The sequence below is a fragment of the Myripristis murdjan genome, chromosome 23 (genome assembly GCF_902150065.1).
Source record: "Myripristis murdjan chromosome 23, fMyrMur1.1, whole genome shotgun sequence".
NCBI lineage: Eukaryota > Metazoa > Chordata > Actinopteri > Holocentriformes > Holocentridae > Myripristis > Myripristis murdjan.
The window spans coordinates 20,007,937-20,024,963 of record NC_044002.1 but is presented as its reverse complement, the minus strand read 5'-3'; the positions used below and the strand labels follow the sequence as shown (position 1 = coordinate 20,024,963).

The 17,027-nt window shown below is 42.2% G+C and overlaps 1 protein-coding gene across 1 annotated transcript in view; it reads left to right on the top strand.

Moving 5' to 3' along the window:
• The window catches only part of ttll12 (tubulin tyrosine ligase-like family, member 12), a 49,605-nt gene that overhangs the window by 20,816 nt on the left and 11,762 nt on the right, over positions 1-17,027 (top strand). The window contains exons 9-13 of the mRNA XM_030046129.1: positions 2,054-2,165; positions 11,819-11,970; positions 14,246-14,327; positions 14,480-14,548; positions 15,329-15,467. Coding sequence (XP_029901989.1) covers positions 2,054-2,165; positions 11,819-11,970; positions 14,246-14,327; positions 14,480-14,548; positions 15,329-15,467 — 554 coding nt within the window. The remainder of the gene's footprint in view (positions 1-2,053; positions 2,166-11,818; positions 11,971-14,245; positions 14,328-14,479; positions 14,549-15,328; positions 15,468-17,027) is intronic.

The window sequence follows — 17,027 nt, the reverse complement described above, 5'->3', positions numbered from 1 at the left end:
GCCCTCCAGCTCTGTGAAGTTCTCCAGCATATCTTCAACATGAGCCTGAGTCTACAGAGGATCCCCGTGATGTGGAAGACGTCCTGCGTCGTTCCCGTGCCGAAGACGCCGCGCCCTGGCAGCTCCAAAGACTACAGACCGGTGGTGCTGACCTCCCACATTATGAAGACCATGGAGAGACTCATCCTACAGCAGCTCCGGCCTGTGGTCACACCACATCTGGACCCCCTCCAGTTCACCTACCTTGGGAGTTGTGGGAGTTGTTATTGTAACAAAAAGTCATTTCCCCCTGGGGACCGATAAAGTATTCTGATTCTGAGTACCTGGTAGCAGGTCCCATTTTTGGACCTACACGGCCGGGGTTTCAAGCGAGCTGAGTCGAGCCGAAATGTGACGCAAACGGGAGTGACAACACGTGAGAGCAACTCTTTCATGAAAACCAAACCTAGCATTTAAAAAAAAAAAAAAAAACGGAAACAGCAACCGTGCGCATTGATCATCGCTGAAGTCGGCAAAGTCGGAGCTGGACGGTGCGCCGCCTTGCTATGACGACTCCACCCACGGCGAGGTGCTACTCAGTTGTCATGGAAAACCACCCAAACCGTGTCAAGGCGAGTAGAGTCGAGCTGAGTAGGTACTAGTGGAAAAGCGCCAATAGAGAGCCACTTGATAAGCACACCATCCGCGTAAACTCCGGTCCGTCGAGAGGCTGATCCACCCCGCACTCCAGCTCCAACCCAACTCCGTCCACCGCGACTCCCTCGAGTAAGCCCTGACTGCAGTCTGCAGATCGAGGAGTGGCTCAACGTGGGTGGAGCTAAACGTTTGGCTCCGCCCACTTCCTCAATAGCAAGCCACTGGAAGAGGTTGCTAACCCTAACCCTTACCCTAATCCTAACCCTAACCTCAACCTTAACCCTTCACCTAACCCTAACCAGATGGCGCCCGGGTGGAGTCAAACGTTTAGCTCCGCCCACATTTAGCCCAACTCCGACCTGCTAACTGTAGTCACCGCACGGAGTCAAACATTTAGCTCCGCCCACATTTAGCCCAACCCCGATCTGCAGACTGCAGTCAGGTGCAATTGACTCCCTCCGGGCTCCGCTGCAACCAACTTGGCCGTCTGCCATCAACTCCACGCAACTACCAACTACCGCAAGACCTGCCCCAGGCCCAAGCCGGGACTCCAAGCCTCTATTTGTGTAGCCCCTGGTGCATTAATTGCCGCTATCCTTTTTTCTAATCTGTTAATCTTCCGCGTTTTCTCGAAACCAGCGTGACAAAAGATGCAGTTTCTTACTCCAGGTACAGAGTGGTTACCTTTCACTGACACTGCCGTTTGCTGTTCTAATATAATTATTCCCTCCCGGTTTTGCCTTACCATTCATGCCCTTCCATATACATCATTTTTGTCTCTTGTGTTTGTTGTTGTTCGTCCTGTTTCTTTATTTAGCGTAGATTAGTTGTGTATCATTATTAGTCGTAGAAATAAAGTGTGTTAAATTCACGTCCGTTGTCCGAGTGTTTTATGAGTGGAAATCTTGATCCCTATTCGGAAAAGATCTGCCTGCCTGTCAACTTATTAGAGCTTTTGCTCTAAGACAAATCATTTTTTGGCAGAGTAATATTCCCGATTTGAACTGTTCTCCTGCCTGATCACCAGAAGACATAGTTTCGATCATTAATTATTACACCTACTCCCAGGTAAAACTGCCGTTTTAACTATTCATCACTCTTGTGGTAATTAATAATAGTTTCAGTAATTTCCCCTATCATTTATGAAACCTATTCAAGCAAGTGATCCTACAGGAGAATGGTAATAACATACATTAAAGCATGTTTTAAAGGTCTCATATTTTGCATTTTCCAGCATAGCGAGGTGCAGCAGACAAAACATAAGAGGGGAAATGTGTATCCCAGCAAAATGACGTTTTCGAATCACAGAATCACAGTGTAAATGAATATGCAAAAGATGAAACCACATTTTATTATTAGCATGTATACATACAGTTCGACTGCCGTCTGTGTGTGTGTGTGTGTGTGTGTGTTTCAGAGGAGAGGATAACCACTGGATCTGTAAACCATGGAACTTGGCTCGTGGCCTGGACACGCACATCACCAACAACCTGGACTACATCATCCGACAGAGAGAGAGCACACCCAAGGTACACACTCAGCATGAAACATTAAACGAAGCCTGTTTGCATATTGTCAGTAGTGGCTGTGTCTAATTTTATAGATCTTGCAATTGCGATATGATTCATGATTTTAGTAGGAATGTAAGTTTTGAAACATAGTTTTGATTTTCACTGAAAAAACGTTCAAACAGTGATGTGTTGGAATTTTTGTTGGGGTCAGTAACAAACAAGCATGTTCTCTTACATTTGGAGAACATGATTTGTAGGCCAGGGCATCTCTGTACAACCACAATAACTCATAATTTCAATAATATTTTGATTAATTTGGCAGCCCTACTTTGCACACAGTATACCAAATATTGACTCATATCCTATCAACTTGTTGACATGGCAATAAATCTATTGAATCTTGATCTTGAATCTTGAATCTTATCAAAGCTGGCAGATAAGCAGAGTTTGTGCAAGGTTTTTAATTAAGTTTAAAATATATGGAGCTTGTGCAGAAAGCGGAGACCAAATGTAAGAGTAATCACCTGTTTACATGGGCTAGCATCCCAGCTACCACTTCTCGGCTTTTCAAGATTATTATAAAATGAGATGTAGCGTTCATGTGCACCGTGGTGTTAACATGTGCAGGGAACATGGGTTTGAAACTCAACGTCCAATCAGACATTCACCAACTCCTAAAATTTACCAAATCCTTTAGATCCCAGTGACCTCATATGTTTAACACACACAGAAAACAAAACAATTAGCCTCCATAGAAAGGTACTTTATTGCACATTCAGCAGTATTAACATAATATATAAATGTGTCACATATCAAAAATAATAGTTGATAAAACTCTGAGTTTGGAAATATATCACAGTATCATAACAGGAAGGAGCAAATATTGTTATCAGTGACTGAGCCAATATAGATAGCGGCAGCACAGAGGACTATTGATCTAAGCAAATAATCTGAGCAAAAGTCGGTCATATCAGATAAAAATTTCCCCATGAGTGGGCGTCAACGAGATCTCTTCATTGCCGCCAAAACTTGAGCTAAACACCTGCCAGCAGCAAGATTAGTGATTAAGCTTAAATATATCTGGTATCTATGCAAGGCTGTAAATTAGTAGCTGCCTCACCAAGTCCATTTTAAGGTTACTTTTTTCTTTTAAGTGCTCGTTATTTATATCACGTTTTATAGTGAATAAATCTCTTGTTTTGTGCTTTACATTTTAGATTTTTTCCCCTCTGTCTTAATATGGTTTCATGCATTGACACCATAGACCGATTGACACCAAAGATGAGACATTTATGACCAGCCCGGCCTGAGTTACCTTTTTGTTGGGTATAAATTTTGCACCAAGTACTGCAGCTTTCATTTACACACAAAACAGCGGCAAAGTGGACATGCAGAATTGATCTCAGCACATATTATCATGTAATTCAAGTCTTTTCTGAGTGTTTGGGCCAAGCAGAAGTGCAAGGGGAAAAAAGAAGGCTTGCTCTTTGGATTTTATGAGACATGCAAGAATTTACTGCTCTCTCTGTCGTCTGTAGGAGGTCCACCTTTAGTTTTTCTGCAGTCCTTCTTGTAAGAGGGATGTTGACTTTATCTAGGTGAAAAAAGGCTTTACTCCTGAAGTCAGCACTCAGAGTTAAGGAAAGGCAAACAAGGCAAACAATGTGGGGGAGGATGACTTATGGCTTATGCAGGCCAGTGCGCGCTACACACAAGATCTTACTTTGCTGGTTCTCTAACACCCTAACAACACTTCAAAGAGAAAGTCAAACGGCATTTTAGCATTTTTCTTGGTTCTTGATTTATTTATTTATTTTATTTATTTATTTTTTACCCAGGTAAGTCTAGTTTGGTGCAATTAAACATATTTACAGCAGGGAGTTGCCAAATACAACTGGCCTCCTCCTGTTGCCCACTGACTACCAAGGGTAACCTTGGACTTTATGTGACCGGAAACTTATCCAGAGCCCCTGAAACTTCACTAGTTGCCAGTGTTGCTGGTGTTCAGTGCTAACGGCAGACTACACAGCACTTTCTGTTCACCACCCAATTCAGTTCAGACCCAATTCACACTCAACAAAGACAGAAAATACACCAATTGTGCAAGATATTACGGTTTTTGAGCTGAAATTTCCTTTACACAGCACACATCTCACAATTGTCTCAAAGCCTAAAAATTCATATGTATATGTTCTTTTAACTACATCTTCTTATTTGCAATTGGTGTAGATTTAGTGAGGGTATTCAATATTTGATAATGGTTTTAACCTCAATTCGCCAAGTTAGCTTAGTTCATGAAGAGTAAATTCCCCAAATGATTTATTTATTTTTATGCCAGTGATGGCATAGGAACCACAGCTAAGCCACTACTGCTACATAGAGCAAGTTATTATGCAACATTTAAACAGTTTAGGAAGGCTACTAAGTCAAATGTGTTTGCACAGCCCTCAATCATAGTTAGAGCCTGGCTTTGTAGAGGTAATTCTGAGCCTGAAAAAAATCAACACTGTAGAGGGTATTAAAGAGGAGAGAGAGAGCTCATAGTGAAGGACATGAATCAGCATTTGTCTAGAAACATTAGGACTTAAGCAATGCTTTGTAGCAGGAGCATAAGCACTTAGGGTGATGCTTTCTCACTGTGTTGACATCAAGGCTCACACGGGTCAAGTAACATTCTGTAAGGGAACAAACCTCCACCTGCACTGACCACAACTGCCATGCCTAAAGGCATATCAAGGTCTGGCCTAGTTAGAATGTACCCAGTCAGCCTTTCTCATGTTGAAAAAAAGACCACTAATCATCGGCCAGAGTCCAAGATCTGCAAACCTAAGGTACATCTGGCCCAATTAAAAACTGTTATCTTACCAGAAAGCCTTACACTGGCACAGCTACTCTTGTGATCATGTATGATCTCTTTGTTATGACCAGAATTGATGACACGGTGGTTGGGAGGGTATAAAATCAAGTGCACAAACTAAGAACGTCAGTCGTCTTCCTGGGTGACCGACTCACTGTTTGTTTCCATTTGAGATCTCGAATGAAAATAAACCTGCCTGCTCAAGATTCTGCCTGCTTCATAGTCTTGATTTTTGGAGCCTCCAAGACTTATTTTATTGGTGTTTTTGGTACCAAGTTTAAGAAGTGTTCTGCAGTCAATCTGGCCTGATTTGGACCAAAGTTTTCCACATCAGCTTCCAGTGGCCACAAACAACAACCCCAACTTTTGACGATCAGGGAAGAAGAAAAACATCAATCACCAAAACTTCATTAGGATAAAAAAAAAAAAAACAAAAGTTGGAAGAAGGGCCACACAGAGAGGTACCTCCTCATATTAAATGTTGATAACAAAATGGAACAGAAACAAAACGCCAAAAGAGTAGACAGGTATAGACAAAATTCACACTGACTTCACTCTTTGGACTGCCTTCTGCCCTCCTCTAGCATGACCTGGGTGATGTCAGCAGTGATCATCTAAAGCAGCAGTAAATCTGTAGCTTAATCTGCACTGATGGCTAGTGGGCTGCAATGAACTCACATTCCTGTGTGTATGTCAAGATCACGAGTTGCGGATACAATACGCCAGAAAAAGGAATGATCCAGTGGAGTCTTTTTATGTCATTTTCCACTCTAATCATTTTTTTAATATCCTTGTTTTGTGTTATAGAAGGGACAAATGATTCATGTGAAGTTTGTGTATGAATGATTATTTTTACACATAATTTGATCAAAAGAATGACCAATTTTGGGTTTTTTAATACGGCCCCTTTAGTGACTGAGTTTGACACCCATGCTGTAATCTCCATCTCTGTCAACAGAGCAAACCAAAATAACTGCTAAGCACCGATGGAAAGCCTGTACCTCTGCAGTTCCCCAAGCCCTGATATAGAGCCCTTTGGTAATCTTTGGTCATAGTAGTTGGTGCATCTACCAAAGGATCTGGTCCATAGAGAATTCTTGCTACAAAAGAGAAAGGGACATCTACAATGTAAAAAGTACGTTGAATTTCATCAAACCAAACAGCTGTTTGTAATCCCTCACTTGTCTACTTTTCACCACGTTAATATGCTCCTATGTAGAAAATAAACTCAGATGCATTTAAAGCCAAGGATACCCCAATTTTTTGTTGCAATAAAATGAAAGATGACAGTTGATGTGGAAAACTTCAGTCCAAATCAGGCCAGATTGACTGCAGAAAACTTCTTAAACTTGGTACCAAAATCACCAATAAAAATCTTGGAGGCTTCAAAAATCAAGACTAAGAACAAGGCAGAATCGTGAGCAGGTGAGTTTATTTTCATTCGAGATCTCAAATGGAAACAAACAGTGAGTCGGTCATCGAGGAAGACGACTGACGTTCTTAGTTTTTACTCCTGTTTATATGTTCTCTGATCCCTGGGTGCCCCCCCTTACTATTTTCCTTTGTCAGCAGTTTTGTTCACACAAAGAACTCCTGTATTATCCCAGGGTGTCATCTTTCGGCCAGCCGGTGAGATAAAAGCTCCTAATTGGGCCATATTTATGTTGGGCTTGTAGATTTTGGACGCCGGCCGATGCTTTGCGGTCTCTTTTCTAGATAAAAAGAGGGCTAATTGGGCACACTCAAAGTAGGTCAGGCTTTGAACTGAAGTGAAGAATAACCCACAAACCTCAATCCATAACATTTTGTGATCAGTGCAGGTGGATGTCTATTCATCTAAGAGTATAGTCAGGCCTTCTTAAATCTTGCTACGGCCCTGCTCATGCTCATTAAAAGAGCATAGTCTAGACTTTTCAGGACAGTCTAGCTTTTCAAGGCTTACTGATGTGTTGTCCATGCAGATTTAAAAAGTACAGTCTAGTCTTCTAAACATTAATACTGTGAGGTCCGTGTAGATTTATGTTGCTCATTATGAGTTTTCTTACTTTTGTTACCCTTTACAGTGTGGATATTTTGGGCTCAGAATTACTTCTACACAGTCAAGTGGCAGTCATACACATATCTGCAGTCATATCGGCTTCTGCGTATGTGTTTGTCAAGACAGACGGATGCCTGTTGTTTTCTTTCCTCTCATCTCCGCATGTGCGCTCCTTGTGGCAGAACCATTTTATGCAGTTTCAAGCAACATGCGAGCATGTTTTTTTAACTGCAGCCACGTCCTGTGACGATCTTCATCCCGTTACAAGTCATACTTGTTTATCTCTGAGGTCAGAGGTGAGAGATTGCTCGTGAAAGTGTAATGGAAATTTACTGCTCATGTCTGCTTAGTTAGTATGCCCTTGATTTATATCTTGAAACCTCCGTTGTACCTTGGTGACCTCTACGTTCCTGTTTTATGTTCCTGTTTTCTATGAAACTTCTACGTTCCTATTTTCTTTCTGGACCCTAATAGTCCAGTCATTTTATGAAAAAACCTAGGACAAATTGCAAGAGAAGCAAACTCAACTGATTTTGTATCTTCAGTTTGTCCTGAGTGAGGGAAAAAAAGTCCCAAGAAATCCCATTGGTGGAAAGTTTTGAAAATCACCTATATATGACCATATAATACCAAAAAACACTGTTTTTAACACACAGGGGAAAGAGGTTCAAAATTTTACTTTCAGATATCACTATAAAAATTCACAAGTTGATTACACACACAAAGACAAGAAAAAAAGTCAATTACAAGTTTGTTGAATTATTCTGTTTACACATGCATATCACACATTATCTGATTTGATATGCGCTAATAATGAATATAAGGAATAAATGCCGAAACAGATATTTAAACAGTGAATTAAAAGGTTACTAATTCACTGGGTTAGGGTCACCAAACAGTGTTGTTTGGTAATATGTCGTCAAAAATAGGTGATTTTCAAAACTTTCCACCAATGGGATTCCTTGGGACTTTTTTCCCTCCCTCAGGACAAACTGAGGATACAAAGTCAGTTGAGTTTGCTTCTCTTGCAATTTGTCCTAGGTTGACCCCAATTTTGGCCTAAAATTACTCGACTATAACCCTAACCCTAACCCATTTCCACGACAGAAGCGAGAACCAGTTTGCCCACCTTTGTCAGCTCTGAGGATGGCTCTGCGACTGGACCCAGTTTCTCCCATACCTCCACAAGATCCCCTACTTTTGTACTCACCACTTAATCCATCCCTCATGTACTGTATCTTGATCAGATTTTGATGGAAACTTCCGCAAATGATGTGTGTCGTTGCTCTATTCTAGCACTTCTCAAATTTCACTTATTGGTGTAAGACGGGCTATGACTTGTCTTACTGATCTGCTCTGGCATTTGTAAAATTGCACTGACTAGTCCAAGGGGTCACTACAGCATTGGTTTTGCCCAAGAGGTGCCTTCATAATTCAAGTTGGGGATGACATTGTAATGGAAAATTCCTGTGTACTCCCTTAACCTTTGACTTTGTGCCCTTATATCCTCAGCAGATGTGCTGTTTCAAGTGTAGTTTTTGTATCTAATATCGTTAAAAAATAAACAAAGTTTCCTTTTAAAACCCCATGACAATTAAGAAGCGATCAGAATTAAATGCTTCCTTAAAATCTGCTTAAGCAATAAGTCATTTTTGATAATATAAGGTTGAAAAAAATGTCACAAAATATATCAAATCAGTGACAACAGGAGATGCACAGATTTTTCACTCCTGATATGGAGTCCAGGGCTGAGTGTCAACCGATACAGAGCACCATTCTGCTGCTGAACCCTCTTTTCCCAATAAAGTTGCACACAGTATATATAATACTGTGTACTATGAAATGTTGTGGTTGGTTAGGGGTGTTACAGTTCTGAAACTTAGACCGAAGCTGCGATACAAACGACCACGGTTTCGAATCACCACTCTTCCATCTCAGGAACGACATGATTAAATGTGCGCTCCAAAGTCCTCTGTATTGAACTCTGTACAGGTTGGACAATAATTACTTTGACGCAAACACATGATTGCACAGTGCGAGTTGCAAACTATGGTTGTGAGATAAAAGAACGGAGAGAAAACACAAGCGAGGAGCAAGTAGAGGCAGGCTCATCTGGAACACAGCAGAAAGTGTGTAAACTTTGGGACCTATGGTGGCTACAAGCGGTGATTTCCACTACCGGGTGCTGCCTACAACTGAGCATCTCTTCTCTTGCCGTTCCTGTTAGTAATCGCTGGCTGTCCCTTTCACTGACTGTTACCCAAAACCTGTGAAAAATAAGATTCTGTAATGTTCCCATGGCACTGACCATTTCCCCGAGTGAAGGGAGGCAAACATGATGCGCTATTTAACAAGAGCAAACGGAGGCACCGTCACTGATGACACACAAACTGGTCGCTGGCAGGGAACGACATCTGACCCGAGTGGACTTACAAGTCGTCACAGAACATAACGTGTTACATTATCATGACATTATTATTCAGTAAAAATGAGTATTGGGTGAAGGTAAGGTAATCTTGTTTGGTTCCAGCAAGAATATTGAATAAATACGATCATTTGAAGGAGAAATTTGTAAATGTTCTCACGGCAATATAAAATCAGTGATACAGAGGGAATTATGACCTGTTTAACCACCAAACAGAAAAACAGTTCAAACCAAGATCCCATAGTACATGAATGGTATGGTACTTTATGCATTAAACAGTTTTTCGGGGGGAAGATAATGTTTTTCTATCACCAAAATATGTGATAAAATTATTGATTTTCTTCACCCACACACACACACACAAACTAAAGGCGTGAACTGACCTGTGGCTCAAAAATCGAGGTCTGAACTGAAATGTGGATTTGGAGAATCGTTGCACTCCTAATCATTATCTGCCAAAGTAGTTTGTAGCGATCCGCTCTGTTCCTTTTATTTTTTTATTTTTTATTTTTTTAACCTGTACAAACTCCTTGTGTTCTTTTGTTGTAGTACTTCTTCAAATGCTGGTCTTACTTAACACGTATTGAAATTTGCTTTGCTGCCACCTCGTATGAAACACAAGCCTAATTTGCACTTGGCACCCTTCCCGGCTTCTGTCTCAACCTTGAAGTAAGTGGTGTCACACTTTGGTAATTAAATGTCCACACCGAAAATATGTTTATAGTTTGGCGTCACCAATGCTCCATCCAGCAGTTTTTGGTCAATATCGGATAAATTCCAATACGTAGATATGTAGTATGGGGTTTTTGCATCCCTACTATAATGTTACCCCTCTATAGTATTTTTTCTCATGAAGCAACAAAAGTCAGAGGTGATCAAAAACTGAGGACTGAGAAATCTACAGCAGCAGCTCCTTGTATGCTCAGTGATTCAGAGCTTTCAGAAACAGACCAAACGCAGCTGCTTTTATACCCTGGTTTTCCTCCTCCCTCACATCGGACCATATAAAAGCGACCAATCACAGATGATGTGCGTCACGTGCGTGCAGGCAAACTGATTGTGTAACCTAAAAGTCCCGGTGACTGTGACTCAGTGGAAAGTCCCTGATGTTCGTAGTTCACTGGCAGACGCTTCCTGCCAAGCCTCAGTTTGTTTCACACTCCTCCCAGATACAGTCGAGTATTAGCACGCTTTTTTTTCCCCCTCTTGCTCTCTTTCACTGAAGTTAATGTGTCAGATCATCTCCAATTTGAGTTTTTGTACTTGTTTAGCAAGGCTATATTGTACTGTGTGATTATTAAACACCATTTTTACCTCGATTATTCTGTAGCATATCTTCAGTTTCTGTTTTTTTTTGCAAATGCTTACTTCAGCATGATCATCTACAGTATCATAATGCACTGTACTTGTGAGGGCAGCTATGCCAGATTTTGTTCTCTCAGCCTGATCATTCAGTTGTGTTTTCTCTTTCTCTCAGTCGATCTCGCAGCTCCTCTCTGTCTCTGTGTCGATCGCTCGTATTTATTATCATCTTGTGTATCACCAGATAGGTTTAAGCAGCTACTACACCCACTTCCTGTTTTGGTATGAAGCGGTGTGATCTGGTTTGGGCTGCGTTGCACAGCACGGTTTCCTGTTTGTCTCGTGTCAGACTGAGAACTGAAAACGTAGCTGTGGCATTTAAAAGGGTTGTGTTTTTGCCTTTGAACTTCCAGATCTTTTGCTTCCCAGCGAATATTGCCAATTCATTCCTTCCATGTATTAGAGAAAGAAATGTCTCGGTTTCTTCATCTGCTCACCTTTACCTTTTGATGTCTGCCACAGTAGCCAGCTCTGTCTAAAGTTAGATATCAAAGAGACACCAGACTTTTGACTAAATCCTATGCATGTCCTGTTTTTATTCAGCGAATGCATTTTCATTCCAAATGATCAAACTCCAGTTTATCCATCTCAAGCAACCACAAAAACTTTTGGGCATATTTTCGGGATTTTATTTGACTTTTGACATTTTGCAACAGCATTTTATATACAATGCGGCTCAATACAATACTGCTCTGGCTGCTGATAAGCGGTTTCTAAAGAATATAGAAAAAAAATGTTGCATTTCCACACTGCACACTATCATATTCTCTTCTCCAGTAAAAATTAACCAAGTAATAGCAAAATTATTTATTCTTTTTTCGTTTGACTGTCACTTTTTTTGAAGATGTCTGTGCATCCTCTTCATGGGCGACGTACTTCACTTTGGGAAACAGTGTAATGTCATATCCTGCCGCTTAGACTCATTTTATGGATGTTTCGTTCTTTCGTCAGGTCTTATTTTGTATTTTCTGTGTGTCCTCGTCTCTCAGGTGGTGTGTAAGTACATCGAAGATCCAGTGCTGTTCAGTCGGGAGGATGTGGGAATGGTGAAGTTTGACATTCGCTACATGCTGATGCTACGCTCCGTGCAGCCTCTGCGTCTCTATGCCTACAATGTGTTTTGGCTGCGCTTTGCCAATAGGTGAGACTACATACATGCTACAAAAGTGTTTTTTTTTTTTTCCTTTTTTCTTTAAGTTGCATTATTTTGATGAGTTAACTTATATCGCTAGAGAGCAATAATTATGCAGCATTAATCCAAAATAAATGAAAAAAGTCAATCACAATCATGCGTTTATTCCCATAATTTCTCAAATAAAAATAATTTAAAAAAAATAAAGGTGAACTGGGAAGATTTGAATGGCTGTAATGAGCTCCTCATCCATTTTGCTCTTGCCAGGCCAACGTGTTGCTCATGAAACTAAATATCAGTGAGGGAAACTAGGAGGCGGGTAAATCTGACGGTTGGTCGTCGATGCTTGAAGCTCCGCTCGTCAGCCATCCACATGTATTACAGGCTGAATTCAGTCACACACCCTATAGGAAATGAATAGGCTCCTAATAGCCTGTTGATTATGTCACGTGCGGTGTTTTGCACTTTCTATGGAGAGTTTTCTTTTGGATGTGGATACTTTGGATCTGCCTTACATTTAAGAGTGATCCTGCTGTACGCGTGCAGAGTGTTTTCTTTACCAGCAGTGTGGCAATATTGCTTGTGTGAAGGAATTTTCCCTCACAGATTTGGCCCTTGAATGCTGCATCAGGGGTCAGGTGTTGTTGCTGTAAACCACCTTTAGGCCCCTTTGGGCTGCTTGTGGTCTTCTGTGCTGACACTGGAAATAGCTGCACTGATAAGATGTGCTGCCTCCCTGTGATACCAAGGCCATGAGTCTGGAGCATGCTAGACGCAGGGAGGCATGGCCAGGCAGAATAATGCCTTAGGTCTTTCATACTTGGGTAAGACTTTCTCCCTCCACTGATGCCCCTTTTCCACCAAAAAGAACCTGATGCTAGAGCCAGTGCTTAACTGGTTCCAACAAAGAACCGGTTTGCTTTTCCATCGGCCAAGAGCCAAGTGGAGCCAAGTCAGACCCACGTCATTACATCAGCGTAAAACGTGATGACGTGGGTGTGGGTGTGCAAGACGCTCACTGGGAGTCACAATAAACGACATGGGCGACAAATGGACGAGCCATCGCAGTGATGCAAATACTGCTCGTGTCTTTACAAGCCTACATTGTGATCCAGAGGAGAAAAACGCAATTATTGCTGGCTAACCATCGTATTCGTGGTCGGAACGAACGACGACTATGTTTAGCTATACGTTTATAGCGTTCGCTGTTTCCGTTTGGGTCTGTAACCCCGCCCACCAATGACGTGGTGGGTCGAGTCCTCGGTTCTTTCTCTGGCCCCTGTAGTTGGTGCTTGCCTGGAACTGATTTGGAACCAGTTTGGCCCGTGCTTGGGTGGTGGAAAAACAAAGAACCGGTGCTAAGTCAGGCACTGGCTCTCAACCAGCCCTGGAACCTCTTTGGTGGAAAAGGGGTATGAGCAACCTACAGAATTGATGTGGCACTACACAGTGTTGACATTTGTAGTGCTTATAGCCAAGCATCAGTCTCCTTGGATATCTTTCACCCAGAGAGTTGACCAGAACCTCCTGTTCCACCTTTTCCATCACAGCATGTTCCAGAGCTGCCAACTCTCACGCATTGGCCGTGAGACTCACGCATTTGATTGGCTTCACACGCTCTCACGCCACACCTCCGATTTCTCACGCTGAAGTGCTCATCAAGACCCTTTTTTTTCTTGACTAAAAACGGTTCTGTTTATCTGTGATCTATCGGCTGGGCCACTTTTACAAGAGGCTCAGCCAATCAGAAGAATCTTTTCGATCAATCAGGGACTTCCACTCACCTCACCGGCATATTATCCAATGAAATGAATGAGTTAGAGGCTACTCACATTACAAAGTTTGTACCGCGCCCAAGCGCTCATGCACGAGCACATGCACGGTCACGCACGCAGCGCGAACGTGGATATGGTGTAACTCATGCAACTTTCCTCCTTCCTCCGCAAAATCGTTTAATGCGCGCAGTGCGGTTACCGGCGAATCGCCGCGTTGCGCAATCAATAATGAACCATGTTGTCTGTGTCGCTGTCCATGGTGCTGCTGCAACCGCATATAAACAAAAGTCGGTTTATAATGAAAGTACAGCAGTCTGTGTGCGCGGCTTAGGCTAGGCTTAGGCTATATTGATTTACAACACACACACACACACACACACACACACACACACACACACACACACACACATCAAATCTCACTCTAAGAATTTTTGAAAAGTTGGCAGCTCTGATGTTCTCAGTTGTATCCAGTTACCAGTGTCCTAACCTCTGTTGTGTCTCTGATCCAGGCCTTTCTCCTTGGACCGTTTTGATGATTACCAAAAGCACTTCACCGTCATGAACTACGCAGAGGGCGTGCAACTTAAGCAGGTACACTTATTGGCAATAAAATTTGAAATAACACAGTTGAATACTTTTTATTTAAATCAATATTTTCTCATTTAATTATTCTGTAGTTGCAACAATAATCTCCATTTAACATTCCCAGTTCATATATATACGGTCTGATTATCTGTCTCCAGGTGCATTACGACGAGTTCATCCCGATGTTTGAGGAGCAGTACCCGCAGTATCCATGGAAAAAGGTGGAGGTAAGTGTTTTGAGGGTTTTAGTAAGGATCTTTATACTGCGGCAGATGGTCTGACCCAGCAGCTCTAATGTTATTCTGGGCATAGGGGTCTTGAACTCTGATCAAGTGCTCGCTTCCTTGTTTTAATTCATTTAGTTCCCCTTTTCTGCTACCAATCTGTGTCCGCCCGGACTCACTAATGTACTGCATCACACGCGCACACGTACACACACACCAAATGCTCACTCTAAACAATGAAGCAGGGACAGTATCACACACTAACATCAGGATCTCCAACTTCAACCTGCACAGTCCAAATTAAAAATTATTACTGTTGTAAATTACAGAGTTCTTATAGTTTTATATTTTTCATTCCGTTTTCGTTTTTGTTTTCAGTTCAGCTTAGTTTCAACAATCTATATATTTGCAAAACTCAAAATGTTTAAAAGTGCAGCTCTATCGTGTCATGAGCATTAAGTATCTTGATGATGTTGGATTGTGGGGCCTCTGGTGATTCCCTCCCTCCCGCTGTTATTGGATTGGTTCACATCAGTCTTAATGGTGTTAAGACAGTTTTGGCGGTTTCCTCTCTAATTGTTGCTATAAATCTGCCTGATAATCCTTTAGTGTGTCCACAGTCTTACTACAATCGTGAACACTGAGTGCCTTGCTTCTCGGGGGTGTGTATGTGCTAAATGCTTGCTGTTATTTCTTAATTTTTCTTGTTGCTTTCTCTCTTTTCTGTTCCGCCCTTTGGCCCTGTACTCTCTTCCCGTCCCTCCTCTTCGCTCTCCCTCACAGGCGGACTTGTTTAAGGCGTTCGGGGAGCTCTTCCAGGCAGCCACATCCCGCCCGGCCCCGTACGGTATCTGCGCCTACCCGTCCTCTCGGGCCATCTACGCTGTAGACCTCATGCTGAAGTGGAGCACAGGGGAAGACGGTGAGCCTTCAAGCGCACAAGTGGCATGAAAGTAACCATTACCTTCAAAACCACAGGGTCATAATGTGGGGTTTTGTGTCGGCTTGTATGAGAGAACTCACATTTAAGAAAGATAATGAAAGATAATGGTGACAGTGATGAAGATGGTTGTGACAGTGTTAGCATTGGTTAACTATGTCTGTTTTGTTTATGATGAGATTGGCAGCTAGAATAGAGTAGAACAGAAAGCCTTTATTGTGATTGTGTAGTATACTATGAAATTAGGAACACTACTCTTAATCAGTGCACTAAAAGACCATCAAAATATCAGAATATCAAAAATAAAAATAATCAGAGTAACAAACAGCCAAAGCCATCGGCACAGGTTCAGAAATAATAAAATAAATAAAAACAATGTAATTTTGGACTAAACTTCTTGCACTGGAATAAGTGCAATTATTGCTCTGGTATGAATTAAGTTCAGTTGTGTTTGTGTAGCATCAAATCATTTTTCCCTGTTAAAAGGGGGGAAGTTCCCTTTAGGGAGGATGCCGAGTTAGTTCATGGAATATTAATGCGTAAGGATGGAGAGAGGAAAGAAAGACAGAGCTCAGTGCATCATGGGAATTCCTCCAGCAGTCTAGACGTGCAGCAGCATAACTACGGGCTATGGCTATGAGCTATGGCTATGAGCTATGGCTATTGCTTGGACAGTTTCTCATGGCGTTTTGGCAGACCTAACTTCCGAATAATGGGGGAGCATTTCTCACTCTCACTTATCTTGGACTCCAACCAGCTACTGTGTGTGTGTGTGTGTGTGTGTGTGCGCGGTGTACCTGCCTTTTTCCCAGAATCTCCAGATGTTTCCCACTCATGTTCTTGGCCTATGCGTTCCCTGTTCGGCGCCAGTACAGGACACAATGGCCTGGCACTCACACTCTTCCTGGCGCCAGAACAGAGACACGACCTGAACTGCTTTTGGACCTTTTTTTTTTTTTTTTTTTTTTTTTGGGGGGGGGGGGGGGGGGTAACAGGTCACTATGAGTTCATTAAGATAAAATTTAGGGTTTTGTATGTCAGAAGGGTTTTGAATTCAATTCTGGATTTCACAGGGAGCCATTTCAGATAGGCATGTAGGACGGCGTGGTTTCTCGTGGTTTTGGATGACCATTAAACTCAGCCAGAAAACTCTCGATTATGAGAGCTAGAAATCCTGTGAGGAACAAAACTCTGCTGTTAGGGTCACAAGGGGTCACGAGCGACTGGTTCAACTTCGTAGGACGGCATCGTAGGCTGGAGAGATAAGTGGTGCCCGAGACAGATAGCTTCTCTGTTGACAGATCGTTTCTCTATCTTAAGATATAGACAGATAGCTTCCCTCACTCCTCTATTTGTCCTCCCTATCCAAGGTCTCAATACAGTCCACTCTATGCAGTCCAGTGCCATAAAACCAACACAGCAGGAGCAGCTCCTCAGGTCAAAACCCAGCAGTTTACCTGCAGCTGAAAGAAAAGGGACGCTCCTTCGGGGACTATAACCTTCATGGTTTGGATCGAGAGGGCAGATGGTTTGAAAGAGGAG